General features: G+C 38.9%; 1 protein-coding gene across 1 annotated transcript in view; it reads right to left on the reverse strand.

Moving 5' to 3' along the window:
• HDAC9 (histone deacetylase 9) overlaps window positions 1-27350 on the reverse strand; it is a 608128-nt gene that overhangs the window by 31793 nt on the left and 548985 nt on the right. Inside the window, exon 17 of the mRNA XM_054564529.1 lies at window positions 4497-4604. Within this exon, the coding sequence (XP_054420504.1) occupies window positions 4497-4604 (108 nt within the window). The remainder of the gene's footprint in view (window positions 1-4496; window positions 4605-27350) is intronic.

The raw sequence follows: 27350 nt of genomic DNA on the forward strand, positions 1-27350 counted from the left end.
TGGTGTGTGTGTGTGTGTGTGTGTGTGTGTGTGTGTTTCAGCCATAATAAAGAGTGAATTCCTACCATTTGTGACAGCATTGTGACAGATGGACCTAGAGGATATTATACTCAGGGAAATAAGTCAGAGAAAGACAAATACCATATGATTTCACTTATATGTGGAATCTAAAGAACAAAATACACAAACAAAATTGAAATAGACTTGTAGATAGAGACAGCAAACTAGCTGGCCAGAGCCGAGGGGCACTGGGGGACTGGGTGAAGAAAGTAAAGAGATTAAGAAGTACAAATTGGCAGTTACAAAATAGTCATGGGGATGTAAAGTACAGCATAGGGAATGTAGTCAATAATATTGCAATTGGTATATATGGTGCCAGGTGGGGTACTGGAAATATCAGAACACTTTGTAAAGTATGTGACTGTCTAAGCACTATGCTATACACCTGAAACTAATACAAAATAATATTGAAAGTAAACTGTAATTAGAAAATTTTTACAAATAAATCTTTAGAGTAAAGCTTGATAAGTGTTAAACCATTTTTTCCAGCTTTATTGAGGTATAATTGATCAATAGAAATTGTATGTATTTAAGGTGTACTTGATATTTTGTAATATCTTTTGAATCAAGGATTGAGTCATTTATAAGTTCTAAAATGTTCAGATTTTAAAGATATTTCTATTTCTAGACATACTTTAAAAAATGTTCCAGAGAGCCCTGGCCAGATGGGTCAGGTGTGCGGAGCACTGTCGTTTACATCAAAAGGTTAGAGGTTTGACTCCCAGTCAGTGCACGTACTTAGGTTTTGGGTTTGATTCCTGGTCATCTACGGGAAGCAACTAATCAATCTCTCTCTCTCTGTCAAATAAAAAAAAAAATCCTTCCCTGACTCATGTGGATCAGTTTTTTGGGCATAATCCTGCAAACTGAAAGGTCACTAGTTTGATTACTGGTCAGGGCACATGCATGGGTTGTGGGTTCAGTTCCTGGTTGGGGCATGTAGGAGAGGCAATTAATCAATGTTTCTCTCTCACATCAATGTTTCTTTCCCTCTCTTTCTTCCTCCCTCCCCCTCTCTCTAAAAAAATAAGTAAATAAAATCTTTGAATATATATCTGTGTATATATATACTTGAGTGAGGATTAAAAAATGTCCTATAGAATAAAATCATTTTGATATAATTATTCTTCCAATTATAGTTTCCAATACATTAAACATTTCAGCATTTTAAGAATATTTGGGTTCCTTGGTATTAGAATATGAAAAATAGCCAATTTGGGCATCTGTAGATTTGAGAAATTTCTCTGTGTGTGTGTGTGTGTGTGTGTGTGTGTGTGTGTGTGTGTGTGTGTGTGTGTGTGTTTAATATCTTTTTAAAACCTAGAAAATGAAAGCCTCCATAATTTTTACTAAACTCCACTGAGCATGTTTATTCTGTACCAAAAGTGCACCAATTCACAGCCGGTTTGCTGCACGCAGTCTAGTTAAGCATCAGCATTAGACCCTCTCCCTGTGCCTGTTCATTCTAATTCTTTCAGCCTATCCGTACTCCCAAATGAAGAAAGGTTGAAATTAGGGTAGTGGTCATGATAAATTCAACAACAAGCAAAAATCACAGGTAATTAAATGTGTATTTGGCATTTTCCCTTTTTGTACATATTTGTCATCTCCTGGATCCCCCTCCTCTGTGAGCTCAGTGACCTCCATCCAGCTATCTCTCACCCCGCAGTTCAGCACTCCATCCAGGCCCACCCTACTGGAAGTAAGTCTCTTAATTCTATACCTTCTAAGCAAAATTAGTGCAGTCTTGCAAAATGCAGTATTATAATATGCCAATGTTGTTTCAATCAATTATTGATTTTTCTGGGAGAATGTGGTAGGGCATGTGAAAACTGAATGCAGGTGCAGAAAAGGAAAAATAAAACCCAAAGTATTTTCTTTTTACATCTCTGATGAGCAGGTAACTTACCAATGTCCTCAAAAAGCCTCTTTATCTTCTTCGTACATGTGAATAAAGTGACTACACAAAGAACCATTATTGCTCTTGGCCAGCAAGTCACATTGGAGTTTGGGACAGGTAGATGCTGAGTGACATTCTTGCTTAGCTCTATACCTCAGTTCTCCACTCTGGCAGCAAATCATCTGTAACTGCTACCTTTCCCAAATGGCATTCCCACAGGTCTCTTGGCCTGTCAGCACCGGTGCCTTTGTTATGATCCTGCCTGTCTTGGACTAAAGAAAAACCAGCTGCAAAATCTGGAATACTCACCAAATGGAGCTGAATTTAGTTTTGGAATATCTACTCTTTGGTGTGCCATAGTATCATTGAGAATCAGAGCCACTTTTCATTTCCTAATAGCTCAGAATGTCAGCACCATGAACTACCTTCAACATGCCGAGTCCACCCTGCTGATCCGGCACAAGAACTGGGGGCCCAGAGAAGTTAAGTGATTTGTCCCAAATGACATGGCATTTAAGTGGCTGAGCCTGGACTAAGATTTCTTGCTTCTTAGGCTGGCTCCTTTGTTCTATTCTTCTCTTTTCTTTTTCAGCTGCATCTACTAATTTCTCAACCAAGGGTTGGGGTGGAGAGCATTTGTATGAAACCTTGTTCTTAACATAAATAGTCCATGTTAGTACAGCTGGTGGTCAGCATGTCCATACTATGTTGCTGACACTTTGTTTGTAATTGGCTATTTTAAATGACTACCTCCAAAAAGTAGAATCAGGTTTTTGTTCAACAGTCTTCACACATACATTTGGCACTTCTGCATTTTGTGAGGCTAATAGTGATGATGATTTTGAGTGTAATATGTGGGCATTCTGCTTGAGATGGTTTCTGAATCACTGATTAAACTTCCACAAAATCAAAACAGTTAGAAATTGTGGATGCTAATATAATCATTTTTCTTTGCAATGAGGTAGGTCAATGCCAGCACAATCATTTAAAAACTAATACTGTGGCCTGGCTATTGCCTGTCATTTGACTTCTTTTGAAACTAAGACCCTCAAATGCTATTCTTTTAAAAAGTCAACTTATTCCAGTGCTACAAGTCACATACTCCAACAAAAAAAAAAATTATTTCTAACTTGCTACTGGGAGACAGCCAAAAACTCTCCATAAGGCTGAGTCCTCTTCTCTTTTCAGTAACTCATTACCAAAGATAAAGACTGAATAGTAAGCAACTTATTAATGGCCCCATAAATACCCTGTGATGCGCAATTAATGTCCTGGTGCTGATCATGTCAACTCTATGGAAGATATCTCTATCTATCTATCTATCTATCTATCTATCTATCTATCTATATCTTCTTTATCAAAATTATATTTCTGTAGATTCTGGCTTCTTAAAGAGTTACAACTAAGACTTGTGGGAGATACAATTCATTATAAAGTATACATTCCTAACCTGACTTTTTAATCACAAGTGGAATAGTCAGGTGAAACAGAGTAATAATTCATTAGACATAAAGAAAAATAATCCTTGGTCAACACACAATACAATATACAGATGATGTATTATAGACTTGTACACCTGAAACCTATATAATTTTATTGACCAATGTCACCCCATTAAATTCAATAAAAAAAGAAAAGAAAAATAATCCAATTAGACTTTATTTTAAATTAACAAAACTCACAGTGCCTATGTTGTTGATCACAATATATTTCCCTTAAGCCTCACAATTGCTAAAAATATCAAATCAATCACTGCCCAGATTTCATTATGAAGTGTGTAAAGTAGTGCATTAAAAAGCCATGTTAGCACCGACAAAGTTTACTGGGCAACTGCATTCAAGATGCACAGCGTACCTTTAAATAGCCCTGTTAAAATACCAAATAAAATGTCAACGTCTGTCAGGTCTCTGGCTTTTATAAATTGTTTAGACTGGGAAAGGTTGGGTTTGGACATTGTTCTTTTCATATGATGTAGAAAAGAAGAGACCGTAAAAAGAAAAGAACAATAAAGCGTAGCTCATTTTTGAAGTTCTTTCGTGGAAAAACATACTTTGGATCATTACCCTTCTAATCAACAATTTCCTTCTTCCTCCCAATCCTTCCCGTCTGGTATTTACCTTTCTCCCCCACCGCCCCCTTCACTCTGGGTGGTATTCTGAGCTTATACATAGTACTCAGTAATCGTATTTTTTAAATCACTTCAAAAGAGAACCCCAGGAGGGCATGACAGATATGTATATACTGGGTATTTTTAACCTGGACCATAGCTTTACTCACCATTTCTATGCTCTTAAAAACACACCAGTGTGCCCTGACCACAGAGCCTCCCCAAGGGGAGGAAGACCCTGGGAGCAGGCTCAGCTGCTCCCGACCTGCAGACCAGTTATCATCACACCTCAGCGGCCATCCCCTGCCCTCTTCCCTCTGCCCCGCTCTTTTTATGACCACACCACACTCCCCACAATTCCCAAACAACAACATGTCTGTTTCAGCTTCTCCTCTGGATTTCCCACACTTAATGCAACCCAGACCTCACCTTCAGCTCTCCCGAGGCCACTTTGGAAGCCAGCTCGATGACACAGCCAACAGCCATGCGTGCAGCCCCGGACGAGTGCAGCTCATTCCAAATGGTGTCACTGTCCACCTGAGCAAACAGTCAGCAGAGCCCACAGAAAGAGAGGGAGAAGGGGAAGGGATACATGAAAGAGGAAAGGAGGGGGAGGGGAGTTGAGGAGCCGGGAAGAGAGAGAGAAAGCAAATTTGTGAGGAAGGGCTGGCAGAGTAACGGCCTATGTACAATAACATTAGTCTTCCGTCTTGGCCAGCTGAAAAGGCCTTCTGGACACAGCTTTGCTTATATTTTTTTCTCTACACTGACTTCTCCAATGGAAACACATTCCTGCCATGCCTCACTGCCATTCCCTGTTTAGATTTCTCGTTACAAACAGCATTACATAGGCTAGATCTGGCGTAGTTACAGGCCTGCTAGACACCAGGCCCCAGTAGTAGATAGAGTAAAAGCTAAGAGCACTTAGCTCTACGTAAAAATCGGATTTGCAAGTGCTCCGGGGGCAAAATTCAAATACCTTTCTGACTGCAGGTTTACAAAGAGCCAAAGACAATTACTAGGCAGGTAACAGTAGCAGCCAGTGAGCAGGAAGTAGCAACTGCACTGCAGGTTCTCCAACTAAACGGAAGGAGTGTGTGGTCCTCACACTTAAAGCATTCACAACATTCAACCGCAAGGAGCCGATTTTATTTTTGAAGTGTCAGGTTAAAATTTCTAGCATTTAGTACAGTTTGGCAGCTGGTCTTCGTGCAAACTGGCGTTGTTAAAATTGAAGAGGCCATTAGAATACATGGTTGCTTCTCTACTAGAGAACGTTACTATCAAAACAAAGCATGAGCCAGTATTTTGGATTTACCTTTATAAAATGCAATGCAGAAGAGAACACTCACAACAAGGACAAGAGAAGTGTAATAGTCGTGGTTTGTAATCATCATATACGTTACATATTTTTATGTACAAAATATTTCATAATGTAAGAAATAACAGTATAAAATGATAAAAGTCTCTTATTTTAGGACACAAATGACTTGAAACACTAAGTAATACAATAAAATTCTTGTGACTGTGCAAATATTAAGACTTCTCACATGGGTTAAAGATGGGAAATTCTACTCAAAATGAAGACATTTTAAAATAATTAAAGAGGACTAATGACATAGACAAATACGGTAAATAATAATGAACACATATTCACAACATACGAAGCAGTTTCCGAGGCACGAGACACTTAACCAAACTTCTATCAAGAACAGTAAATAAATAAATAATAAATGAGAACAATGACTACATAAATAAATAGAAAATTAACATCCTCTCCACAGTAGAATGGTGAAGGCAGAAGTTTCTGGAGTTAAACTGTCTGGGTGATATTATGGCTGACATAAACATGAATGACATCGGGCAATTAATTAATTAATGACTGTCTCTGTGCCTTGGCTCCCTTACCTGTGAAATGGCCACTTTTTAAAGCACCATCAGCACATAATTTTGATGAGGATTAAATGAGTATGCAAATGAGTAAGCAAATATTAGCCACTACAATTTGGGCTACTTTGACGCCCATTTGGTACTGCCTTGCACACGGCAGAGGCCTAACAAGTGTTCATTGAATGAACACATCGTGGCTTAGAGAGGGTACCAGCTCACCCAAGGACTCAGACACACACCTCTAACCCTAACAGCCTCTGTTGGTTCTACCACGCTCCTGAAATAACCCTTGCTGTCTAAGAGCATTCAGCCCATGTCCTGGTCATAACCATAAGCTAAAAAGTGAACGAATCATGAAACGGACATTGGAACCTAATCATTTGCCCTCTAAAATGAAAGTTTTATTTTATTTTATTATTTTATTTTTTACTGAACCAATATAAGTAGTTATTTGAGCTTCACATGAATATATCCTTGAGGAAGATGATTAAGTTGAAAATAAAAACCAACACTTACATTGCATTGCACAGTTTTTAACCAAGTTTTCAACCATTTCAGAGCTGTAGGTGTCATAAAAAAGTCCTTATTAATCAGATTTAAAATTATTTGGAAGGCAAGCCAGCATAAAACAAATACATTAAGTCCCAAAAAGACTTAATGGGTGACTCAAAAACCACATATAATTCCCAAACCCTTTTTACTTGATATCAGAATACAATGAAAGTTGGTTGTTTTTTTTTTAAACAGTGGAAAATTTCCTTCCAAATAGTTATAAACACCACACTTGATTAGAAAAATACTGTAACAGTTGAGAACAATGTGTGTTTAACCATAACAACAAGGGGCACTAGATAGCCACATGTAGCTTTATCTGCCATCCACCTTCCTGTCTCCACCTTTCTCTCTTCCTGAAAGTATTCCTATAGAGATGATGCCCTGCACCATCAATTTTGGTGTCTAAACCTTTACCAATCAAAATATTGACTTTTTAAAATTCAGCTAACATTTGTTGATTATCTACTATATAATGGGTGCTAAGTGTTACATACAATATGATAAGAATGTATTTGTTGATTGAAAAAGTGTTGGGCACTCAATGGATGCTTGAGGTTTTGACATCCTAATTTTAGGCTTATCCCTAAGAGGCTTCCCTTTCAGATTCTGTGGGATTTATCATACATTTATTTACATATATTTAAATTTAAAAGCATTTATGTAAATACCCCTATGTTTTATGCGCATTTAGCTTATGACAATAGTAATGATCAAGTTTTGTGGATGCAATCTATTCATAAATGGGTAATTGTATTTAATTCCGAATTTAGGAATTAGTTTGCCTTAGCTCGTTAGCATTACCAAATACCATAGAATGGGTGGCTTACACAACAGAACTTGATTCCTCACAGTTTTGGATGCTAGGAAGTCCAAGGTCAGATTGCCAGCCAATTCAGTTTCTCTTTGAAATTCCGACTCAATTCTCCTCCTGGCTTGCACATGGCTGCCTCCTCACTATGTCCTCACACGGCCTTTCCTGGGTGAGTGCATTTGAAGACAGATCTGTCTCTCTTCTCCTCCTTAGTAGGCCACCAATCCTCTCAAATTAGGATCCTACCCCCATTGCCTTATTTAAACTTAATTACCTTCAAAAAGCCCTATCCAATTCAATCATGGAGCTTCAATGGATGAATTTTGGGAGGACACAATTTAGTTCACAGCAAGGTTATATCCCAAGAGCTTGTTTATGTGTCAATTTACAAGCATAGTTTCCCAAGACACTGTATTCCAAATGGTTTCAGGGCCATTAGCTACCAAAAGCTATCCACATGTTTTTTCCACCTTTCAATTTAATAATAGCTCCAAAAGTTAAAAACAGGGGGTCATGAATTCTCCCTAGAATGATCTATGTCACTAGAAGATATTCCCCAATCCACTTTCTGCCATTTTCAATGGCAAAAAGTATTTCTCCTGCCCTTACATCTCTCTTAGTGGTGGGAGAGACTGCCGAAAACCTTTCCCCATATTAGCGACAGGCATCAAGGAGGAAACGAAATGAAAGCTCTGATTTCAACTGTTGCAAGACTTCTTGACAGTAGGAAAAACTCTAGGTAAGAAAGGTTGGTTGCCTCCATCCACTGACAGTGGTTCCTGACATGGAATCGGATACAGGGAGGTTGGACAGGAAGGGAAAAGAGCAAAAAGGACACCACAGGATTAAGAAGTTGAGGCTAAAACGACTTAGACTGTAGGAAGACAGGTGCTCTAACATTTGGAAGTTGAGAGTAGAGAGATTAAGGGAGTTGCACAGAGTGGGCTGTGGATATGGAAAATAATGTCATTTGCAATAAATTAGGCCAAAAAAGGGGCAAGATATGGCAGTGCAGTATAAAGCAATCCTGCTGACTACATTAGCTGGTTACTAAGACCTTGCTGGTTGTCAAGACGTGCAAGGCAAATTGTTAAAAATTAGAATTATCGTGATCTGAAAAAACATTAGTGTGCTTTTATTTTTTTTCCCCCATGCACCACACTTAGCTCTTGATCTGTCCGCCAGTTGGTTCTCCTGCTGGATAACTGTGTGTATGTGTGGGCACATGCTCCCACATGTAAGCATGCACGGGGGCAGAGGTACATGAGCTGGAAGGGAGATTAGGATTGATAAAAGAAATGTAAAGAAATTGACATTTCAAATAGGATTTTGCATCAATGCACTAAATATTCAGATTTTGTGGTGAAAGAGATTTTTTTTAATCTCAAAGTTCTTTGTGCATCATGAACTAAGCCTAGAAGCCTCTGATTTAGTCCTATGTTAGTAACAGCATCAAGACAATGCCATCCCTGCTTCTCTGAATGGTCATTCAGGAAAAGAGTCTCTTTCTGTCTATGACAACCAGGCAGAAGGCTTGCTGACCTACCTATAGGTAGAGTATGACGAGAGGAAGAAAAAGCCGAAAGCCATCCCTCTGGTCCTAGAGACTGGAGAAAGGCAAACCAAAGAGGTGCCACGAAGGCAGGGGAAGCAGAGAGTGATAAATGAGCAAATCCCAGAAAGAGGAAAATGTGTTAGGTTAACTAAGTAATGAAGCAAGTCTTTGATCTTATTTACACCTGGGACTTCCAGCCCAAGTGTACCCTAAACTTCAAGCACAACATAGAAAAATCTATGGGGTAGTGTGAAAAGTAGATGGAAGGCCAGACTGAGGCATTCCTAAGATGCTCTCATGTCCTGTGTGGTACAAATGGAAGCCTCTAGTTCCCATAATCCTCCAAGGGCATGCTAGGAGAGGCCTTTGATGGGGTAACTATGGTTGGGGCCACATGGAATCCACAGGGAAAGCTCAGGGGGACCCCAGTGCCAAGGTGGAGCCAAGGTGAGGCTGCTGTAGCCTGGGAACCCCACCAAGCTCCATCTTGCAGTGAAATTAGAAATCAGGAGACAATCAGCTGCTGACCTCTGCTTCTCATGCTGGGAGATCAGGGCCAATTAGGTAGGCCAGGGAGGATGTTATGGAAACCTGAATATGCAGCAGACAGCCTGAGTATCCAACAATACCATCAGGACTCGATCCCTCCCTCAGATACCCAAATACCATCTTGGGAGAAGAAGCTGAGAGACTGAGCAATTATTTAAACAAGACTCTCCAACAGTAAGCTGATCTGGAAGACAGAATTTTAAAACTGAAAGGTGATTCAAACTCAAAGACACATATATTATTAATTGGAGAGATTAGTGTAATTAGGAAAAAAAGGAGAGCACATTTATCACACATATGAGTGAGCATGGGCAATTTTGTGTCTCGTTTCCAAGGTCAGAAAGTGACTCTGCTGGATGACAGGAAAAAAGCTCCAGCCGGGAGCCTGGGCAGAGAAGCACATGAGGCTATGCTTCACACAGGGCTAGCGATGCATCGCTGCATTTTAGAATTAACTTGGCAATATACAACTTACTGCCTCAGAATTCATCTGGAATGTTTACCAAGCTTTTGCTTATATACTACTCTAAAAAAATAAAAAACAGTATGCTTTCAACTTGCAAACATTTCTGACAAGTAACTAATGTACAGAACATGAAGGCAGTTTTGATACTCTGCTGAGGACCTGTCCACAGAGACCTTATTTTACTGCCAGAATTAAAATCAATTAATCTTGAAATAATCCCTCAAATGTTCAACTCATTTTATAAATATGTAGATGTGTCTGGACACAGCTTTGTGTCCAGATCTGGGGTCCAGAAATATTAGGTGAGGCTGTTCCACAAAGAGCCTTTCTCTGCAAGGCAACACAGGGGTAGAACTGAGAATTATACAAGCTGGCCCAGAAGGGAGGCTCGGTCATCAAGCGGGAGGCACCAGAGCCTGGCGACCATTGGAGCCCGGCACTGGCGTCTTGTAGCCTGCACTCCCTGGGCTCATGTCTGTTCAGCAGGGCAGGAAGGGGTGAAGAGACAGAGAACGCTGTAATTAAAACTGAAGTAGGCAATCCATTTTAAAACCTGTAAAAAAATGAGATTGAAGTAGAACTCTTTCATATCACCTTAAAAGTTATAATGCAAGAAATGGGAGAGGGAGAGAGGCACATCTTTCCACTTCATGGTGGACCTCAGAGAACCCAGAGTGACCGGCAACGGGAAAGCCCCACAAGAATCAGCGGGGCCAGCAGGACTCACTGATTAAAAAAAAAAAAAAAGGAAAGAACAGGAGATGGGGAAAAAATAGTCCAGCAATTCAGTAGAATATAGCAATTATTCATATTCGTTATTATCCAAGTCTCCTAAAATCATTAGGAAGATGCTCTCTCTATGGAAACACGGAGGAACTGTAATAATGGAGAATAAGAGCCATTAAGCAAGCACTCTTTACACAAAACTTAGCCACCAGATAATACTATCCACATCTGAACAAAAAAGAACATCACTTTGCAATCTTTCTTACAAGTGGGGAAAGAGAACAAGGTGCAATAAGTAAAACTGCTGAATCAAATGTGATGCATGGAATATGAATGGTAGAAATGTGATCTCATTTACTCGAAGTCACAGTAGAATGAATTTCAGGACAGTAAAAGGAAACCCTGGACATTACAGGTTTTTAGTTTTATTATTACATATTCTTCTACTCTATAAAGTTATGGTTTATTATTAATAACAGGTAATAATGAAAATAATTGTAGTTATCATCTTGTAATCATAGAGCACTTATTAAGATCCAAGCACAGTGCAAAGCTCTTTGCCTGTATCAACCCACACAATTCTTACAACCAGTGATATAGATGCTATCATTACGCAGTTTTGTATATGAAATTCAGAGAGGTAATTCAGCTAGTAATTAGTGGAGTTGGAATACAAACTAGGAAAAAAAGGAGCATGACCTCTTAACCCACACTGATTTTTATGCTAGTATAATCATAATCTAATGACTAAGTAAATAACAAAGTGATTTTAAAAGATTCTAGCCATATTTGTAGAATCAAAGGTTTACCTAACAAAATTAATCAGCTAAGATTTACATGAATATTTTGTCTTAAAGGTACTAAACCTTTACCATGTAAATTTTCTAAAATACAAAACATTCAAATGCCACCAGCTGGATCTCAACTAGTTGGGCTTTCCTGGAGTGCTGTCATTTGTTCGTGTTCTCCTACTGTGGTGGCTCTCAGTGGGGGTGGGTTTTGCCCCAGGGGCTAGTTGGCAATCTCAGGAGATTTTTTTAGTTGTCTAGACTGAGAGGTAGGTGTGCTCCTGGCTCCTGCTGGGTAGAAGCCAGGAATTGCTGCTAAACATCTTGCAGTGCAACAGGACTGCAAAACAGAAAAAGCTGACCCAAAATGTCAATGATGCCAAGGTGGAGAAATCCTGCCCTGGAAACACTGAGAACCATGTAAGTAACAGCGCTGCCTTCTTCACGTTGCCTGCTAGAAATTTCAAAGCCAAATGTGTGGTGGTTCTCTAGTAAATGTAGTAGTGACCATAGCACACACTTCTGTACTGATTGCATCCCTGAGTCCTTGTATTTTCACTCGTGAGTGATTACCACACCTACTTTATAAACACACATCCACACTTCATATTTATTTGTTTCGAAAGCTGCTTCAAATCATTTATGGAGTATGGCAAAACTAAAAAGAAAATAGAAAAAAAGGATGGGAAGCAGAAAGAGAAAGCAGGGGCACAGCCCAGAGTGTATGGAGGAGAGGAAAAGAAGGAACAAAGAAAACAATGCTTTACACTTTCATTGTAACTTTTTAAAGTTGTGCTCCCTCTTGCTTTTTACTTGGAATACAACCAAGAATAATTTTTTTCAATATTGTTCTTTTCCTGAATTTGGCCAAATAATTTTGTCTATTGAACAGAATCAACACTAATATAAACTTATTTTTAAGAATTGTTTTGCCCTTTGGAGTGTCTGAAGTTTCACCAATGTTAGTGACAGAGCCAGGAAAAACCTCTCACAGTTCTTCTCGTTCGTTTGCTCCAATCTCCACTTATCTTTCTTTAATACATCAAAGAAAGAGGCTGCGCTTCCTTTTAATGGCTTTAGAAAGGAAATAATTACATAATATCAGTGGCAAAAGAGAAGACCAAGGACATCATGAGATTATTGGCATTTATACCAAGAAGAAAAAAACCAAAGACACACTTTCTACCTATTGAAAGCTGGGTCCTTGAGCAATAAGTATTCACGAGGATGTTGGGTCTGTCCCTGCGCACATGGAAGTTCATGGGTCGCCTGACACCTTTGAGCAGCCATGGTTTATTTGGTTGAGTGGAAAAATATAAACACCATTTATGAGTATACCCACCCTCCCAAAATGTTCACCTCCTTAGAAAAGACTCTGAGCATCTGAGAGCTACGTATAATATATCAAAAACCATTGTTTTCAGTTTATTTATTCCACCATGGATGAGGAGCACGAATGTAAATGATCAACAATTCATGACATGTATTTTGTAGGAAATGAAGACGTTCCCTGAGTGGCCCGACCCCCACCCCCATGTCTTATTCAAAAGCCTCTCTGTTCTTTTGGGTATTCACCTAATGGTCTTCAATTTTTTTTTAATTCTTTATTCTGAGAATGGTTACACAAAAATGGACAGCAAAATACAAGTGTGACATACAGTACACAGAATAATCCTAATTCCAAGTAAGTCAATTGTCCAAGGCTAGTTCTATCACTGGATAATATACATTAGCATCTAATTTATGGTTTGAAAAACAGCAGTAACAACAGCAATTCTTTCCCTAAATATTTCCTCAGATCTGCAGCGGGTATAATTTAATGTTAACTAGAATATAAGGAATATTTTGGTGTTAAAGGGACTGATGACTGATGTAGACAGAAAGACTCCATGAACAGGGACAAAGTATGACAAAAAAACCTGGAGAGACTCATAGAAGTGGCCGAGATTAGGGCTAAAACAGTAGCAACACGTTCCAATAACTCCGGAGGTCTCACTGGCAATGCAGAAGTGATGCGATGTAGGGAAAAGGAGGTGGGGGCCTAGGTGCAATTTTTCAATTGTAAATATTGAGAATTCACTTTAAAATCTTCAGCCAGGCTAAAAAAAAGGAAAAAAATCTGTTTTTTGAATACGGATCCTGGGCTGCTAGTGCATAACTTCTACTCTCCACACTGACTTATTTTTGCACTAAGTTTAAAAAGTCTCAAGCAGGAAAGGGAAAACAGTGTCTCACAGGAACGAGCTGGGCTGGTTCCTTGTGCACAATGATCACAGCTTCACTCAAGGAGATTTCTTAGGGCGGGACACTTGGCGTGTGTAATTTACACAGTGTGTAATTTTAAAGGGTTCTGGCCTTGGTCTGAGGATACAACTGGAGGACTGGAGCAAGGATGGTCGGGTTAACATTTCAAGAAAATGCTGAAAATATTCACAGCATTACAGAGTCTTATTGCACTATTAAAGTTTGTTATTTGAGAAAATATATAGTGGTGAAAAGTATAATTAACTCAGCAATGATTTTAAATTCATTTGAAGCCTACTAATTGCAGCAACATCTACATGTGTGTGAAAATGTAGCTTCATATTTTTAACACGTAATGTTTACTCAGTCCATGGACAATGTTGGGTGTGTGAACGAGTTCACGGGCTTCTTGTCATTAATAATTTTGTGGCCTTCAACATAGTGAACACGGTTTCAGAATAATTGGTCTAAATTTTCTCTATTGTTTAGGGTTAAAAAGCTGCGAAGAATGACACACTCATCCCCATAATTTAAAAAAGGCTGAATAAATTTTTACTTGAGAGGCATTTGGGAGCTGAGGTTCCACGTAACCAAGAAACCTGAATTGTCTAATACTTTAACTGGATTCTTGAGAGGAGGAAGAGAAAAAAAATGACGCAAAAGAAATATTTAAGAGATGACTGAGATATTAAATAATGAAACCACAGACCTAAACTATTCAAAGCATAACTGGAAAACAAAATAGCAAAAGAAATCAATCACACAAACATACGAGAAAACCATACCAAGACATATCAAAGTGCTGAAACTCAACAACAAAAAAAAATCTTGAAGATGGCCAGAGGAAAGAGACACATTACATAGAAACGAACAAAGGTAAGAAGATAGCAGATTTCTTAGTAGGAAAAAAATCAAGCTAGAAGGCAATGGAATGACATTTTCAACAGGAAAAAAGGCAATCCAGAATTCTATATTACCAAAAAATATCTTTTAAAAATAACTTTATGAGATAAAGATTTTTCAGAAAAATAAAAGACATGCCACTGTATTGCCATCAGACCTGAGTTATGAAAAATGGTAAAAAAAATCATAATAATACCAGGAAAAACAGTATAATAATATCAGATGGAACTTGGATTGATAAAAAGAAGCAAACACTGATGAAAACGACAATAATGAAGGCACATATAACAGAGACATTTCCTTATTTTCATTCCCTTAAAAAAGATATCTATCTAAAGAAAAACTATCTGTGGCATTTATGGCATACGTAACAGTCAGATGTACAACAACAAAAGCACATAGCAGCCTGCAAATAAACCGCTGCAGGAAGCTTACACTGTACATGCGGTAGAGTAATATTGTTTGAAAGCAGACTGTGATGAGTATTAATAAGTATTATTATTTAATGAGCATTAAAATGCTAGAGAAACTACAGCAAAAAATAAAGAGGTACAACAAATAAGCCAACAGTGGAATTAAAATGAAACATTCTTAAAAAAATATTTTACCAAAAGGCAAGCAGAAAAAGATATAAAGGAAAAACCAACCCGTCAAACACTAACAGCAGCAACAAAACCCAGATGGGACAAATATAAAACTAACAAGATGACAGATTTAAATTTGACCCTATTCAGAACCACCGGCCTGGAATATTGCTCTTCAATGTGTGACAAGGGAAGCACAGCGGTCCCCAGGCTATTCCCAGTCCACAATATGATCAACACAAGCGAGCACTTAGAAGCTTTTATAGCAGTCTGTTCAGAATAATTTTATACTGATAGATGTGGAATCTAATAAAAATAATTGAGCTTTTAATCTTGTATGTTTTTTATATCTCATTTTTAGTAATTCTTTCTAATGCATTTTATGAAAGTATACCTTCATGACAGATAAGAAATAAAACATAAGCGAGCAAAATATTGTGCTTCACACACCACTATTTGAGGAGCACTAAGTTCACAGAGAAAGGTCTTTTTCTTCCAAATTGCCCAAAGAAAGAACTCTATTTGGGTAATAGAGGAAGACAGAAAAGGTGAAGCTAGAGGTAAAATTAGGATATGTAATGACTTTTATTAATAAATTAGCCCTATCAAGGTAAGTTGAACCATGAGACACAGACTAGCAATAATTCGTCCAAGTGTTACACCAATAGTTGGTACTTGGAGGCTTCTGTCACCCCAGGATTCAGAGAAGTCGTTAGGCTTTCTAATAAGCTTCATAACAGAAATCCAAAGGAACCAATCTTTGGATAAAGTTTCCTTTATCCCATTCTTTTGGATGGTGGCTTTGGCAAGGGTATTGCCAATGTTTGTAGTTCAATAATACCATATTTATATTTAAATTTAGAGTTAGAGACCTTGAAACCAATCTCTTCCGTTTACAATCTGTTCAAACTTGGGCATGCTCATTAACAACTCCAAGCCTTAAGAAAAATGGAGAGAAACTACCTTCCTCATAATGTTATTATACAATTGCATTGTATTAGTGAATGTATGTAAAGTACTTAACACAGTACAACATAATGGTGAAAGTAGCAAGCTCTCAGTAAATATTAAGTGTGAAAAAAAATCCCAGAATTTTGGTTCCAACATTAGTTTCTATTCCACAGCACATCAAAAACAAAATCATATGTGGTAATGCTGGAAGCCAGAAACTACCTCCAATCAGAATGCTACACTTTTTTTTAGCTACATATGGATCTAGTTCAACTAGAGTTTCCTGAATGAACGTGGACCTTTTCCAAGCACATCCAGCATAGCTCAATCACTGGCACCTGAAACAAAGCTAATGCTCTGAAAAGCTGCACATGATAGAAATTAAGCTACCTGTACTGAAAGTGGACGTGAAAGTATTTAAAAGGGAAATCGAATGACTTAAAAGAAAAGGAATTTAGGCACAGTCTCCTTGGTATAATCTAAATGTAGCTTGTTGATTCCTTTCGGAAATATTCCAGCGTTAAATGTAATACTATTGTGCCCATTAACGAAACAGGTTTCACATGCACTGTGCATGGTTAATGTGGTACATGATTCTTCCTAGGATGCCTTGAATATTTCACCCTGAAAAACGGGAACCGAAACTCCTCAGCCAATACCAAGCAGTTTAATGAGTTCTTACTTCTATGCTGTTGGTAGGGCCATGGGGCATTTCTGAATAATTGAGTTTAAGCTTGAATGATGATCAGATGCCCCTAGAAAGCTCCTGACAGACATCAGACTCAACAAAGAAACAGGTTTCTCATCGTAGTCCTGATTCTGCGCCCCTTTAGCCATGCTGTATAAAGGCTTAACTATAAAAGAAATTAAATGTCTTTTCAACTTCTGTATTGCATCAGGTAAAATGTATTTTTAAATGAATCATCTCTTGTGGACCAGATATTTATTCATACAGCATCTTGATTTTGTAACTTAGAAATTATCTAATATTTTTTAAATCACTAAGATCATTTTAGCTTGATTTGATTTCTAAGGCTCAATTTTTCTCCATAGTTTATTCAGCTTTAAGCTCAATATAGTATGTATAATGGCATCTGTAAGCCGTATTTCTTATTTGTTTGTTTTCGGAAATAAAATAATTCTTTTTCACTTAAGAGGTATTTGAAAAGTTCAACCCTGTTCTACCAATAAGGCTCCATTCTTACTGCTTGAAGATTCCAGTAGATATTTTCTTTCCAGTAATAGTGATAGTGGGAGTGGCGGCAGGAAAGATTCAGAGAGAGAACAGCCTGACTTTTTAGTAGATTCAGTGCAAGTTGTAGTAAAGTCAAATGTACTACTCAAAGGAAGCAAGCAGTAAATATCTCTGCTCAGCATCTAAAGAAAGACACAGGGGAAAGAGTGAGGAACCTGGTATGTGCTGGACACTGTTAAACACTTTACAAACATCACCCAATGTATTTCCCATGGTAGCTTAATAAACTCATTGCTTCGGTCACTTTTACAAAGAGGAAACTGAGCTTTAGAGATATTAAGTAACTTGACCAAAAAGTTCCACAGCTGATAAGGCACAGAGCTGGCATCTCAATCAAAGTCAACCCGAGGCCTGGGTGTTGTTACATGCTGAATTGTATTCCTCCCAAATTCCAATGCTGAAGCCCAATGTGACTGTATTTGAAGACAGGACCTTTAAAAAGGTCATTACGTTAAATGTAGTCATAAGGGTAGGATCCTAAGCCAATATCATTAGTGTCCCTGTAAGAAGAAAAGACACCAGATATGCATACACACACACACACACACAGAAGGCCATGTGAGGATACAGTAGCAAGGTTGCCATCTGCAAGCCAAAGAGAGAGGCCCCATGAGAACCCAATCCGTCAGCACCTTGATCTTAGACTTCCAGTTTCCAGAACTTTGAGAGCATCAATTTGTTTGAGTTATCCAGTCTGTGGTATACTTTATGGATACTAGAGCAAACTGATATAGATAGGAACTTTGAGAAGATTTTTCTATATTGCCTGTTCTATAGACCTCTTTTTAATGATATACCACGAACGTCAGTGTTAAGTATCATGAGTGCAGGGTCTGACATGTAATAGATGCTTAATAAGTTTCTGTCAAGGAAATTAATGAATGAGAACAAATTCATTCTATAATGATATGTGAGGTCTGTCCAGAAAAAGTCCAGCCATTGTTAATATAATGAGAATGGTTTGCACAACATCGATGTAACCTGGCAGCCAGGGAGAGTGGACTGGAATGTGTGTGCGTGAACAATGAAGACTTCACTGTACTAATCAGTGGGGGTGGTAGATGTCATTGAGTGAGCACATTTACTGTGTCGCTGTCACATTCAAAATGACTGAGTGAGTAGGCCAACAAATCTGCATCAAATTTTACATTAAGCTTGAACATTCCTCCATGGAAACTATTCAGATGATTCAGAAGGCCACAGCTATGGGCAACTGATGATTGGCAGCTTCATCATGACAACATGCTGCTCATGTATCATGTCTAGTGCAGTTTTGGGGTGAAACATCAAATGACACAGGTGACTCAAGCCCCCTACAGCCCAGATTTGGTGCCCTGAGACTTCTGGCTTTTCCCAAAACTAAAATCACCTTTGAAAGGGAAGAGATTTCAGACCATTAATGAAATTCACAAAAATTTGACAGGCAGCTGATGGTGACTGGGAGAACTGTGTGAGGTTGTGATGTGCCTACTTTGAAGGGGTCTGAGGTGTTATTGTCCTATATACCATGTTTCTTGTATCTTCTTCAATAAATGTCTCTATTTTTCATATTGCATGGCTGGATACCTTCTGGACAGATCTCATAAAGGGGTGGACAAAAGTAGGTTTACAGTTGTTCAAACAGAAAAAGACATGTGGGTTATGATTATTACAATAGCTTTATTAATTCAAAAGAATGTTACCCACGACTGTAAACCTACTTATGCCCACCCCTGTATTTTTTGGCAGCGTTTTAATGTGACTAAAAAATCTAAAATGTGATATAAAAATCTCTATCCAGTTCAGGTCCCGTAATACATACATAATTTAGTGAAGAATGCTTCTCTCTTCTTCAGTTAGGGCATGCCTAGACTTAGCTCTCATTTGCCAGTACTAGGTTCCTCCTTTTCCTTGCTTTGTGTTCAAAAAATTTCTTGAGTGCCCCTTACACCTGGAGTTGGGTTGTCTTGGTTCACCCCTGCCTCTCAGAGAGGCTTTCCTATCCTGTAACTATTTGCCCAAAGGAAACAGACTGCATTCTAAGTCTTAGTCAACCAAATCCGCAAGTATGCCACAGTTGATCCCCAAAGAGAATAACCAAGCACATTTCATTAATCACCTCTACTTTACAGAAGTAAAGAAACTGAAGCCTATAAATATTAAATGATTTGCTTATTCATGGTCATATAGGATCTTGTCACTCAAAGTGTGGTCCATGGATAAGTAGGTAGCACTGATATCACATGGGTGTTTGTGAGACACACAGAAATTCAGGCCCCATCAGTTCTGTTGAATCAGAACCTACACTTCAGCCCTGGCTGGTGTGGCTCGGTGATTGAGTGCCAGCCTGTGAACCAAAGGGTTCCCAGTACAGGGCACATGCCTGGGTTGCGGGCCAAGTCCCTAGCAGGGGATGCATGAGAGGCAACCACACATTGATGTTTCTCTCCCTTCCCCTCTCTCAAAATAAATAAATAAAACCTTAAAGAAAAGAACCTACACTTCAGAGCTGCAGAGCAGGAAGAACGCTTCTGAAGCAATGACAGTGTGGAGATGTGAATCCATATGCTCTAATTTCTCAGTCAAGGTTCTTTGCCCATATGCACCAGCACAGTGACTTCTGAAAATAAGTGCCCCTCCCCCATTACTAGTCTCCCTAAAGTACCACGATTCTAATGGTAGATCATCATTGTGTAGGTATATCAGATGAGACTTGAGGGTTTCAGAGCTTTGAAGAGTGTTTAAATCATACCCTTGAGACAGCAGCCTATTTATTTTCTGCAAAACCAGACTTAATTAGGGCCACCTGACAGAGTGAGGAAGTGTCCGGTGACCATCACTTTTTCCCTCCTGTAGGATAATAATGAAAGTCATGTTTCTGAGCTGAGGACCTTTGTTGTTCTTCAGTGCATCCTTCTTCAGTTGGCTCTGCAGCCTGTAACAATGGGTGTTCTCCCTCCTCCTATGTGATACAACGTGCCAGCTCTTTGAATGTATATATTCATTTCATGTTAGATGTTCTGCTAAAACCCTGCGACCTTTGAAATGGAGCTGGGATGGATTTATGATGACAATGGGTGGGTAAAGCCACATGCTTTCTCTCTTTTGTTCAGCACTGGGAGGAACACATAAATGACAGCCCATTCCACTGGGACCACTTGTAGGGCATAATGCCCACACCTTAGCTTCTTTAGTCATGGTGAGATGAAAAAGAAACAGAGCAGCTACAGGGAGGACCTCCGGATTCCAAGTAAAACCATGGATATGATGAATGAACACTGTGACCAATATTCCATATGGAAAGAAGGCGTTAACTATTAATGCAGCAGCTGGAAGAGACAAGGGGCACGTCATGTATGTTAATGTTCTACTATGAAGTGCCTTGCAGTATGATCGACTGCTTTCTGGGAGCTCTACTGACCTTGCATGTACAATTTCTCATTACTCTCTATCTTCAAAAAAATATCCTTTACTATTTATGTGCTAGTAACAAGAAGAACACGGTTTTTTTTTTTTTTGTGGCAAAGTATTACACTTTGGGACTTGAAGAATCCTTACTTAAGATTCTGGCGAACCGAAGAATTTGCCAAATAATATATGGACTCCTGGGGGTTACGTGGTGAGCCAAGGAATTTAAGAGTCACCATTGTTGTTACTCACAGTTTCAGTGACCTGCTGCTTAGTCCCCCCAAGGCTGAGTTAAGAGAGAAAACCAAGTAATCCCATTTCAGTATTTTCCCACTGTTTCTTCATTAATCTGATGTATATAGTGTATAAATGGCATTTCATAATATGCTAACCTTTGTACTCTCTAGAGTGCATGTGAGAGCCCCCTGTTCCTACCAAGATCAGCTTAATAAAATTAACTTGGTGTGTAAGAAGATCTTTCAGTGTTCTAGTTAGGGCTGAAATGCAGCGTAGAGCTGCATAATTTTTTACCCTGAATTAATGATGTCTGAGTACATGGATTTAATACTTTACAGGAATTTCAATAAAGAAGAGAATGCGTTTGGCGAAATAAGCAACTTTGCTTTCTTATGGTTAGGGTTATTCTCATTTGGGGAAGGGGTGCTGACAATCATCGAGGTTGAAATTATGGTGAGTTGTATAATATTGTGGTCAAGAGCTAGGGAATCAAGAGATTTCTACTTCACCACCTACTACTTGTGTGACTTGAACAACTTACTCCCCTCCCTGAGCCTCAGTTTCCTTTTCTATAGAATAGGAAGCCTCAGTCACACCTTTTGTACTAAGACTCCTGGAGCTGTTGCAAGGATTAGAACAGATAAGGTAGGTTATCACTGGAAGCTGCATGTAGAGGATAGTCAACCTCTCAGGCGAGGCTGTGAGTCAGTCCAGTTATGCAAGAACCATCAGGGTAAAGAGTTCTCTAGGCCCCTGACTAAGTCAGGGCATTTCACCTGTCCTTCTACCCAGTAGATAATTCCATCATTAAAGTCAATCCTCTGAACCCCATTAGGGCCAAAGTTAAGAGTTATCATTTTACTTATACGTTTACAGTCCTAAGTAACTTAGTTGACATTGCTTATCGGTTTCTTTCATATAATATTGAAAATTCTGAGATTCAAAAACTGAGTTATTAGTAAGAAATGCCCCTGGAGTTCATATTCCAAAGTTTGAGTTCCTTGCATTATATACATGCAACTTATGACTGACCATGAAGAAATTGAGAGGTTGCCATCCGTTGGTCCATGCACTAACCTAGTGCGATCAACAAATCAGTTATCCTGAATTTTTCAACTTGTATATAAATTAGCAGGGACCAGACAGAGACAACTGAGGCCATAATATAACAGCGTCATTCAAAAGCCACTAAAATGAACATGAAAAGGCGCTAGGAAGTGTCGTGCAAATTTCAGGGCATTTTCATTACACTTGGATATGGGCAGGTGTTAGAGTACTGTATCTAATTTGCAGCTGCACAATGTGTTCAGGAAACTGTCTGAATAACATCCCCGGGGACTGTGAACCCCAGAGCACATAATGCTGCTAAGATGTGGAGCCACCCAGGTGTCTCACAGCTCAGGACCTTCTGTTGAGTCCCAGATCTCTGAATCCTTTTTAACTGTGCCCCCAGCCTCAGGCTCCTCTGGATCTCCAAGGTCAGATCTTAAGGGAGTTCTCAGGATCTCAGGCCATGCCCTTAAATCCAACTTGCCTGCCCCCCACGTCATCACACCTCCACCCACAAGTCAAGGAGGCCCAGAGCTCTGCATGTTTTGGATAGGACGGCCCTGCCCCCAGCTCTTCACTTCTTCTTGGGCAGGAGTGAAGATGGGGACTCGGAACTCCTAGCAGTCCTGACAGGGCCCCCTCAGACTCCCTGCACTTTGTTTCCCCATCATTGCCTTGGGCCCTCGGTACAGATCTCATTATTTCCTGTATCCCTCTTTAAGCAGTCACCACAAGAAGCCAAGAATCCCAGGCGATCCCTCACTCATCAGTTCTAATCTTCAAAAGGCAACACTTCCCATCAACCACCAGGTCTGTCCCCAGCCCCACCAGACTCCACACCCCGTTCTTCGTTTTCTTTTCTCCGTAACACTCATCATGACACACACATACAGGGTCGGGCAAAGTAGGCTTAGAATTGTGAGTACACGAAACACAGAGTTTATTCTTGTGTTATTATTTATTAATAATTTCCAAACCCACAACTGTAAACCTACTTTTGTTCTCTATTAACTCCCAGGGCTTTCTCACTAAAATTGATGAATAGAAATAGAGGATTAACATAAGAGAAAAAGTGATAAAAAATAGTAAAAGATATAAACAGGAATCAAAAAGGGAAAAAGCTTCAAAATGTAAGGGAAAATCATGAGGCTAGAGATTGTTCTGTATTTGACACATGGTAGTCTCTCAATACATGTTTACTTTATAAATGAGGGGTGGATGGATATCGAAGTATCTAAAGGAAAGATAACAGGTTAACTAAAAAAAGTGATCTCTTTAGTAGTGAAGAGTTTTAGTACTTGCAGGTCTTTTTTTTTTTTATTTGTTTGAATGATCACATTTCAAACCATTGTAGGATTATTTTGAGAAGGCTTTACAGATTGTTATAAAGGATAGACTGTGTCCATAGTAAGTATTAATTAGATACCACATAAATCATGTTATTTATAATATAACAGAATAAATCAACCAAATGATTTGGGTATCATTCTAAATGTGTTAGTCTTTTAACAGTCTCACTAATTTTCATAAAGGCAACGACTCAATGTATGCTTTGTTTCTAAGATAAGTGAGTCATTGTTTAGTATTTAAAGTCCTTTGTTTTGCTTACTATTTTACATTTAAAATTAAGACTTTGCACAGTAACAATAATGTTGTTGACCTAGAAGTCAGACGCCATGGGATGTGATTGGGGGTTTGGAACGACTGAGTCCCAGGAACTCTGTTGTGAACTGCCCTCTATGTCTCAAGCATTCAGTCAACTAACATATTGTAGTTTTGGATTTTGAAAGAAAAGAAGAATGATTTGAAAATTTAGTCATTATGTTTCACTGATCTTTCTGTCAAAATACTTCACGAGGACAAATCCAATAATGATATGCCAATAGTATGTATTAAATATTAGTTTGTTACAAGGATGAATACCTGGATCTGGAACTATCCCCAGTGGAAATATGACAAAGGCAAAAATTTCTTTTCACATCAAAATGAAAGGCTGAAGTGGGACTGGATTTAGCTGCATTTCAGGCTGTACTACACAGAAGCTGTCTCAAGATTTCTTTTTTGAGGTGGTCCCATTTCCTTGTATCCTCTAGATTTTTGTTTGACCTTGGGCTTTATGTTTTCTTGACAGTCAAAAGTGGCAATCAGTAGATGACTGTATATTCCAATTTATTCAAGTCTGTTTTAGTATTTCAGAGTTTCTGTTTCATAGAACCATAGACTTCCTAAGTTAGGTAGAAGCTTAAAGTTCATCAAATCCATTTACCTTCAGCAACAGCGGAATCTAAGATGTAATTTCTTCTCATTTCAGTGCTTATAATCAAGACACATAGAGGAGTGGGGGAAATCATTATAGATAATCGATAGAACAAGTAATTTCAGAAAAGAATGCTTTTTCTTCCCTGCTATTGAATCACTTCCGTTGATACTGATGCACATATAATTGTTTATAGATATTGAAGTCCAAGAATGTAAAAATACAAATGTGCAAAGCTTTGATAATGATTTCATTTTAACAACAGAAGAATTTAAATACCTTTGCCAAATTCATGTTTATTTTAAAAAAGAAGATGACGATGAAATTTCAAAATGCATCCTGTTGTCTTAAGTTATAACGTCAAAACAAAGGAATCTAAGCACAGATGAGGTGCTACAGCTAAGTGAATTAAGGAGGAAGTTAAGGTTTTCATTTCTAATTTTCCTCTTTTCTGCAATGGACACCCGACACTTAAAAGATTCTACAAAATTGTACATGTTAGAGCAAACAGAGTTATGTACATATGTGTTTCTCTGTGGAAGTGTTGCCTACAACCCTACAAATATTATTGAGTATACACAATTAGCATAACCTATGCAATACTGGAAATTTCCTTTGTCACTTCGAAGATATTCCGTGTCTTGTATAATATTTTGTACTATATTGGCCAAATCTGGGGCAACATGATCTTTTTGTGGAATCCAGAGCATAAAACAAAATTTTCCAACAATTTCATTAAGGTGGTTTACGTGTTTTACTTTTTCCAGGTTCCGCGGAGGGCTCCTGCTAGTATCATTTACATCAAGTTTGAAACTAATGAAAATCCAAGTACAATTAGGAAGGGGAGATGAGGAAAAGAGAGATTCTAAAATCAGGGTGGATCCTCTTATTGTGCTGGAGGGAAGAAGATTGTGATGTAACTCCGATAACAGCAGTGGAGGAAATGAAGCACTGATTGCAAGCCAGGTTTGAGCTGAACGTTAATACGAGGCAAATCAACATTATCCTGATTACTGCATGTGAGGAACAGATGTGACCCCCTCCTCTTCCCGGGGACGTAACACAGGCATTGTGCGGGCTCCACGTAACTGGGAGGGAATAACGCACGATAAGGAAAGGGCTCCTGAGTCATTATCAAAACTTTAGGAACCTCCTCCCCCCGCATTTTGGCATAAGCATTAGGTTTTGTTTTAGGTTTTTATGAAGGGAAAAAATCACTATTAATCAGCAACTTCTTGGCACAAATGTCAAAAATGTGGTGTGTTATTATAGACTAAACAGTTAATACCTGGATGCTCAAACTCACACAAACACACTCGTTCCTGGTTGTTGTTGAAGACTGAGCTTGTGGCAGCCTGAGTAACCCCACATGACCTCTTCCTTCTTTTCTGTTCTGAAGTCCCCTCCACTCCACCCCCGGAGCACAGCGTGTATCCAAGTCAGCCCAATGAGAAGGCTCTGAGCAACTGAGGAAAAGGGTCTTATCTCATTCACCTTATTCCTCCCCTCACTGCTGCACATTGTTGAACCACGGGCAACATGTCTTACCTTACTGTTCCTGCTCTTCACCCCTCTCGTGTTGGCACATGGTATGCCTTCCAAAATGCTAATTTTGTTTCAAAGAAAACCACTCTAAATAGCTGGAGAGACATGTATTGTAACCAACCCGCTCTGTTACATTGATTTTTAACTATATAACTAAAGAGTTGGTGATAAATCATTTCCTGATGTTATAACACAATAGAGAAAGCCGAAGCAGTCCTTAGAAATGCTGGGCACAGGAACCCTTTCTTACTGTTATTGGAGAGATTAAATATGGAGGACCAATGTGGTATATTAAATGAAAAAATAATATGACGGTATAAATGCAGTGTAAAATAACAGGATTTTCTTCTGAATATGTATGTACATATATAACATTTATACATATGCAAATTTTATATATCAGATGGGAGAGATTGTATTTTAAACCTGACAGAATGAAAAAACTTTGGACACTTCATCCAAACCTGCCTCCTGTACAGTGACTGTAGTTAGTATGTAACTGAAATGTCTGATGAAAACCTCAGAGCAATTGAAATGAGCCTTAAATTACCTCCCCACAATCACCTAATTCTTCTCCCCATCTCCCCTTCCCCAAATCACAAAAAATGACATCCCTTACCCCCACAGTGTGTCAGAGCTAGGTGCAATCAAATAGAATACGGACACAGTAAAAGTTTGTAATGGAAAGCTGGCTTCCTGAGCACAGGCTGACCGAGTCGCTGCCGGAGAAAGTGCCTTGATTAAACTCACGGAGCCTCATTTTTGGCACATCTTTGACCAGTTAGGCTGGCCCAGATTCTGCCCGGGCTCTGCAATTCCTCATTCCTCCCAGGGAATTGTTCTGCCTCTTCCACAGTTCCTCCTCCTCCAATCAAGGCTCTGATGCTGCCCATTGACCACGTTTCTTTCTCTGCCTTTTGGCACTGGGAGCTTGCCTGTTGTAGGATAAAAGTGGAATTCTCTGCTGTCTGCAAGGCTTTCCCCAGGGACCGGAGCCTGAAACCCAAACTTATATATAAAATCATATCCTGTTTGCAAACATCATATTCCCTTCGCTTCTCACTAATCTGGGCCTGTAAACCCCAGCACAGCTTGAGAGCCCATTCCTCATCTAAACAAATGCCATAAGCCCCTTTATACTTTTACAACCATGTCAAAAAATAATATTGCCTGCCAATAGTGATGTGATTGGAGTTGCCTCCTCCGAGCCATAAAAGAAGTGCAGAGTCTGTTATCAATTTCTCTAAGTGTATCAGGGGAATTATGGGTCGATTCAGTTCCAAGTTATAAATGACAACTCAAAAGCCGCAGAAGCGTTTGAAGCTGGGAGCTGATGACGACATTATCATAAAAGCCTGCTCGTCCTTGCTTTTGTGGGTTTTTATTCTTTTTTTTCTTTTTTTTTTTTTTGTGGCCTATCAAGTGAAGAGGGAAAAATAATGCTGAGAAATGACTTCAAGATTTCTTCACACAGCAGCAGGTCAGATGGCCAGGAAAATGATCGCTATTTTTAGTGCTATACCCTGAGGA

This window comes from Pteronotus mesoamericanus, unplaced genomic scaffold (genome assembly GCF_021234165.1).
Source record: "Pteronotus mesoamericanus isolate MK-2021 breed Mesoamerican mustached bat unplaced genomic scaffold, CSHL_Meso_final scaffold_85, whole genome shotgun sequence".
NCBI classification, from domain to species: Eukaryota; Metazoa; Chordata; class Mammalia; order Chiroptera; family Mormoopidae; genus Pteronotus; species Pteronotus mesoamericanus.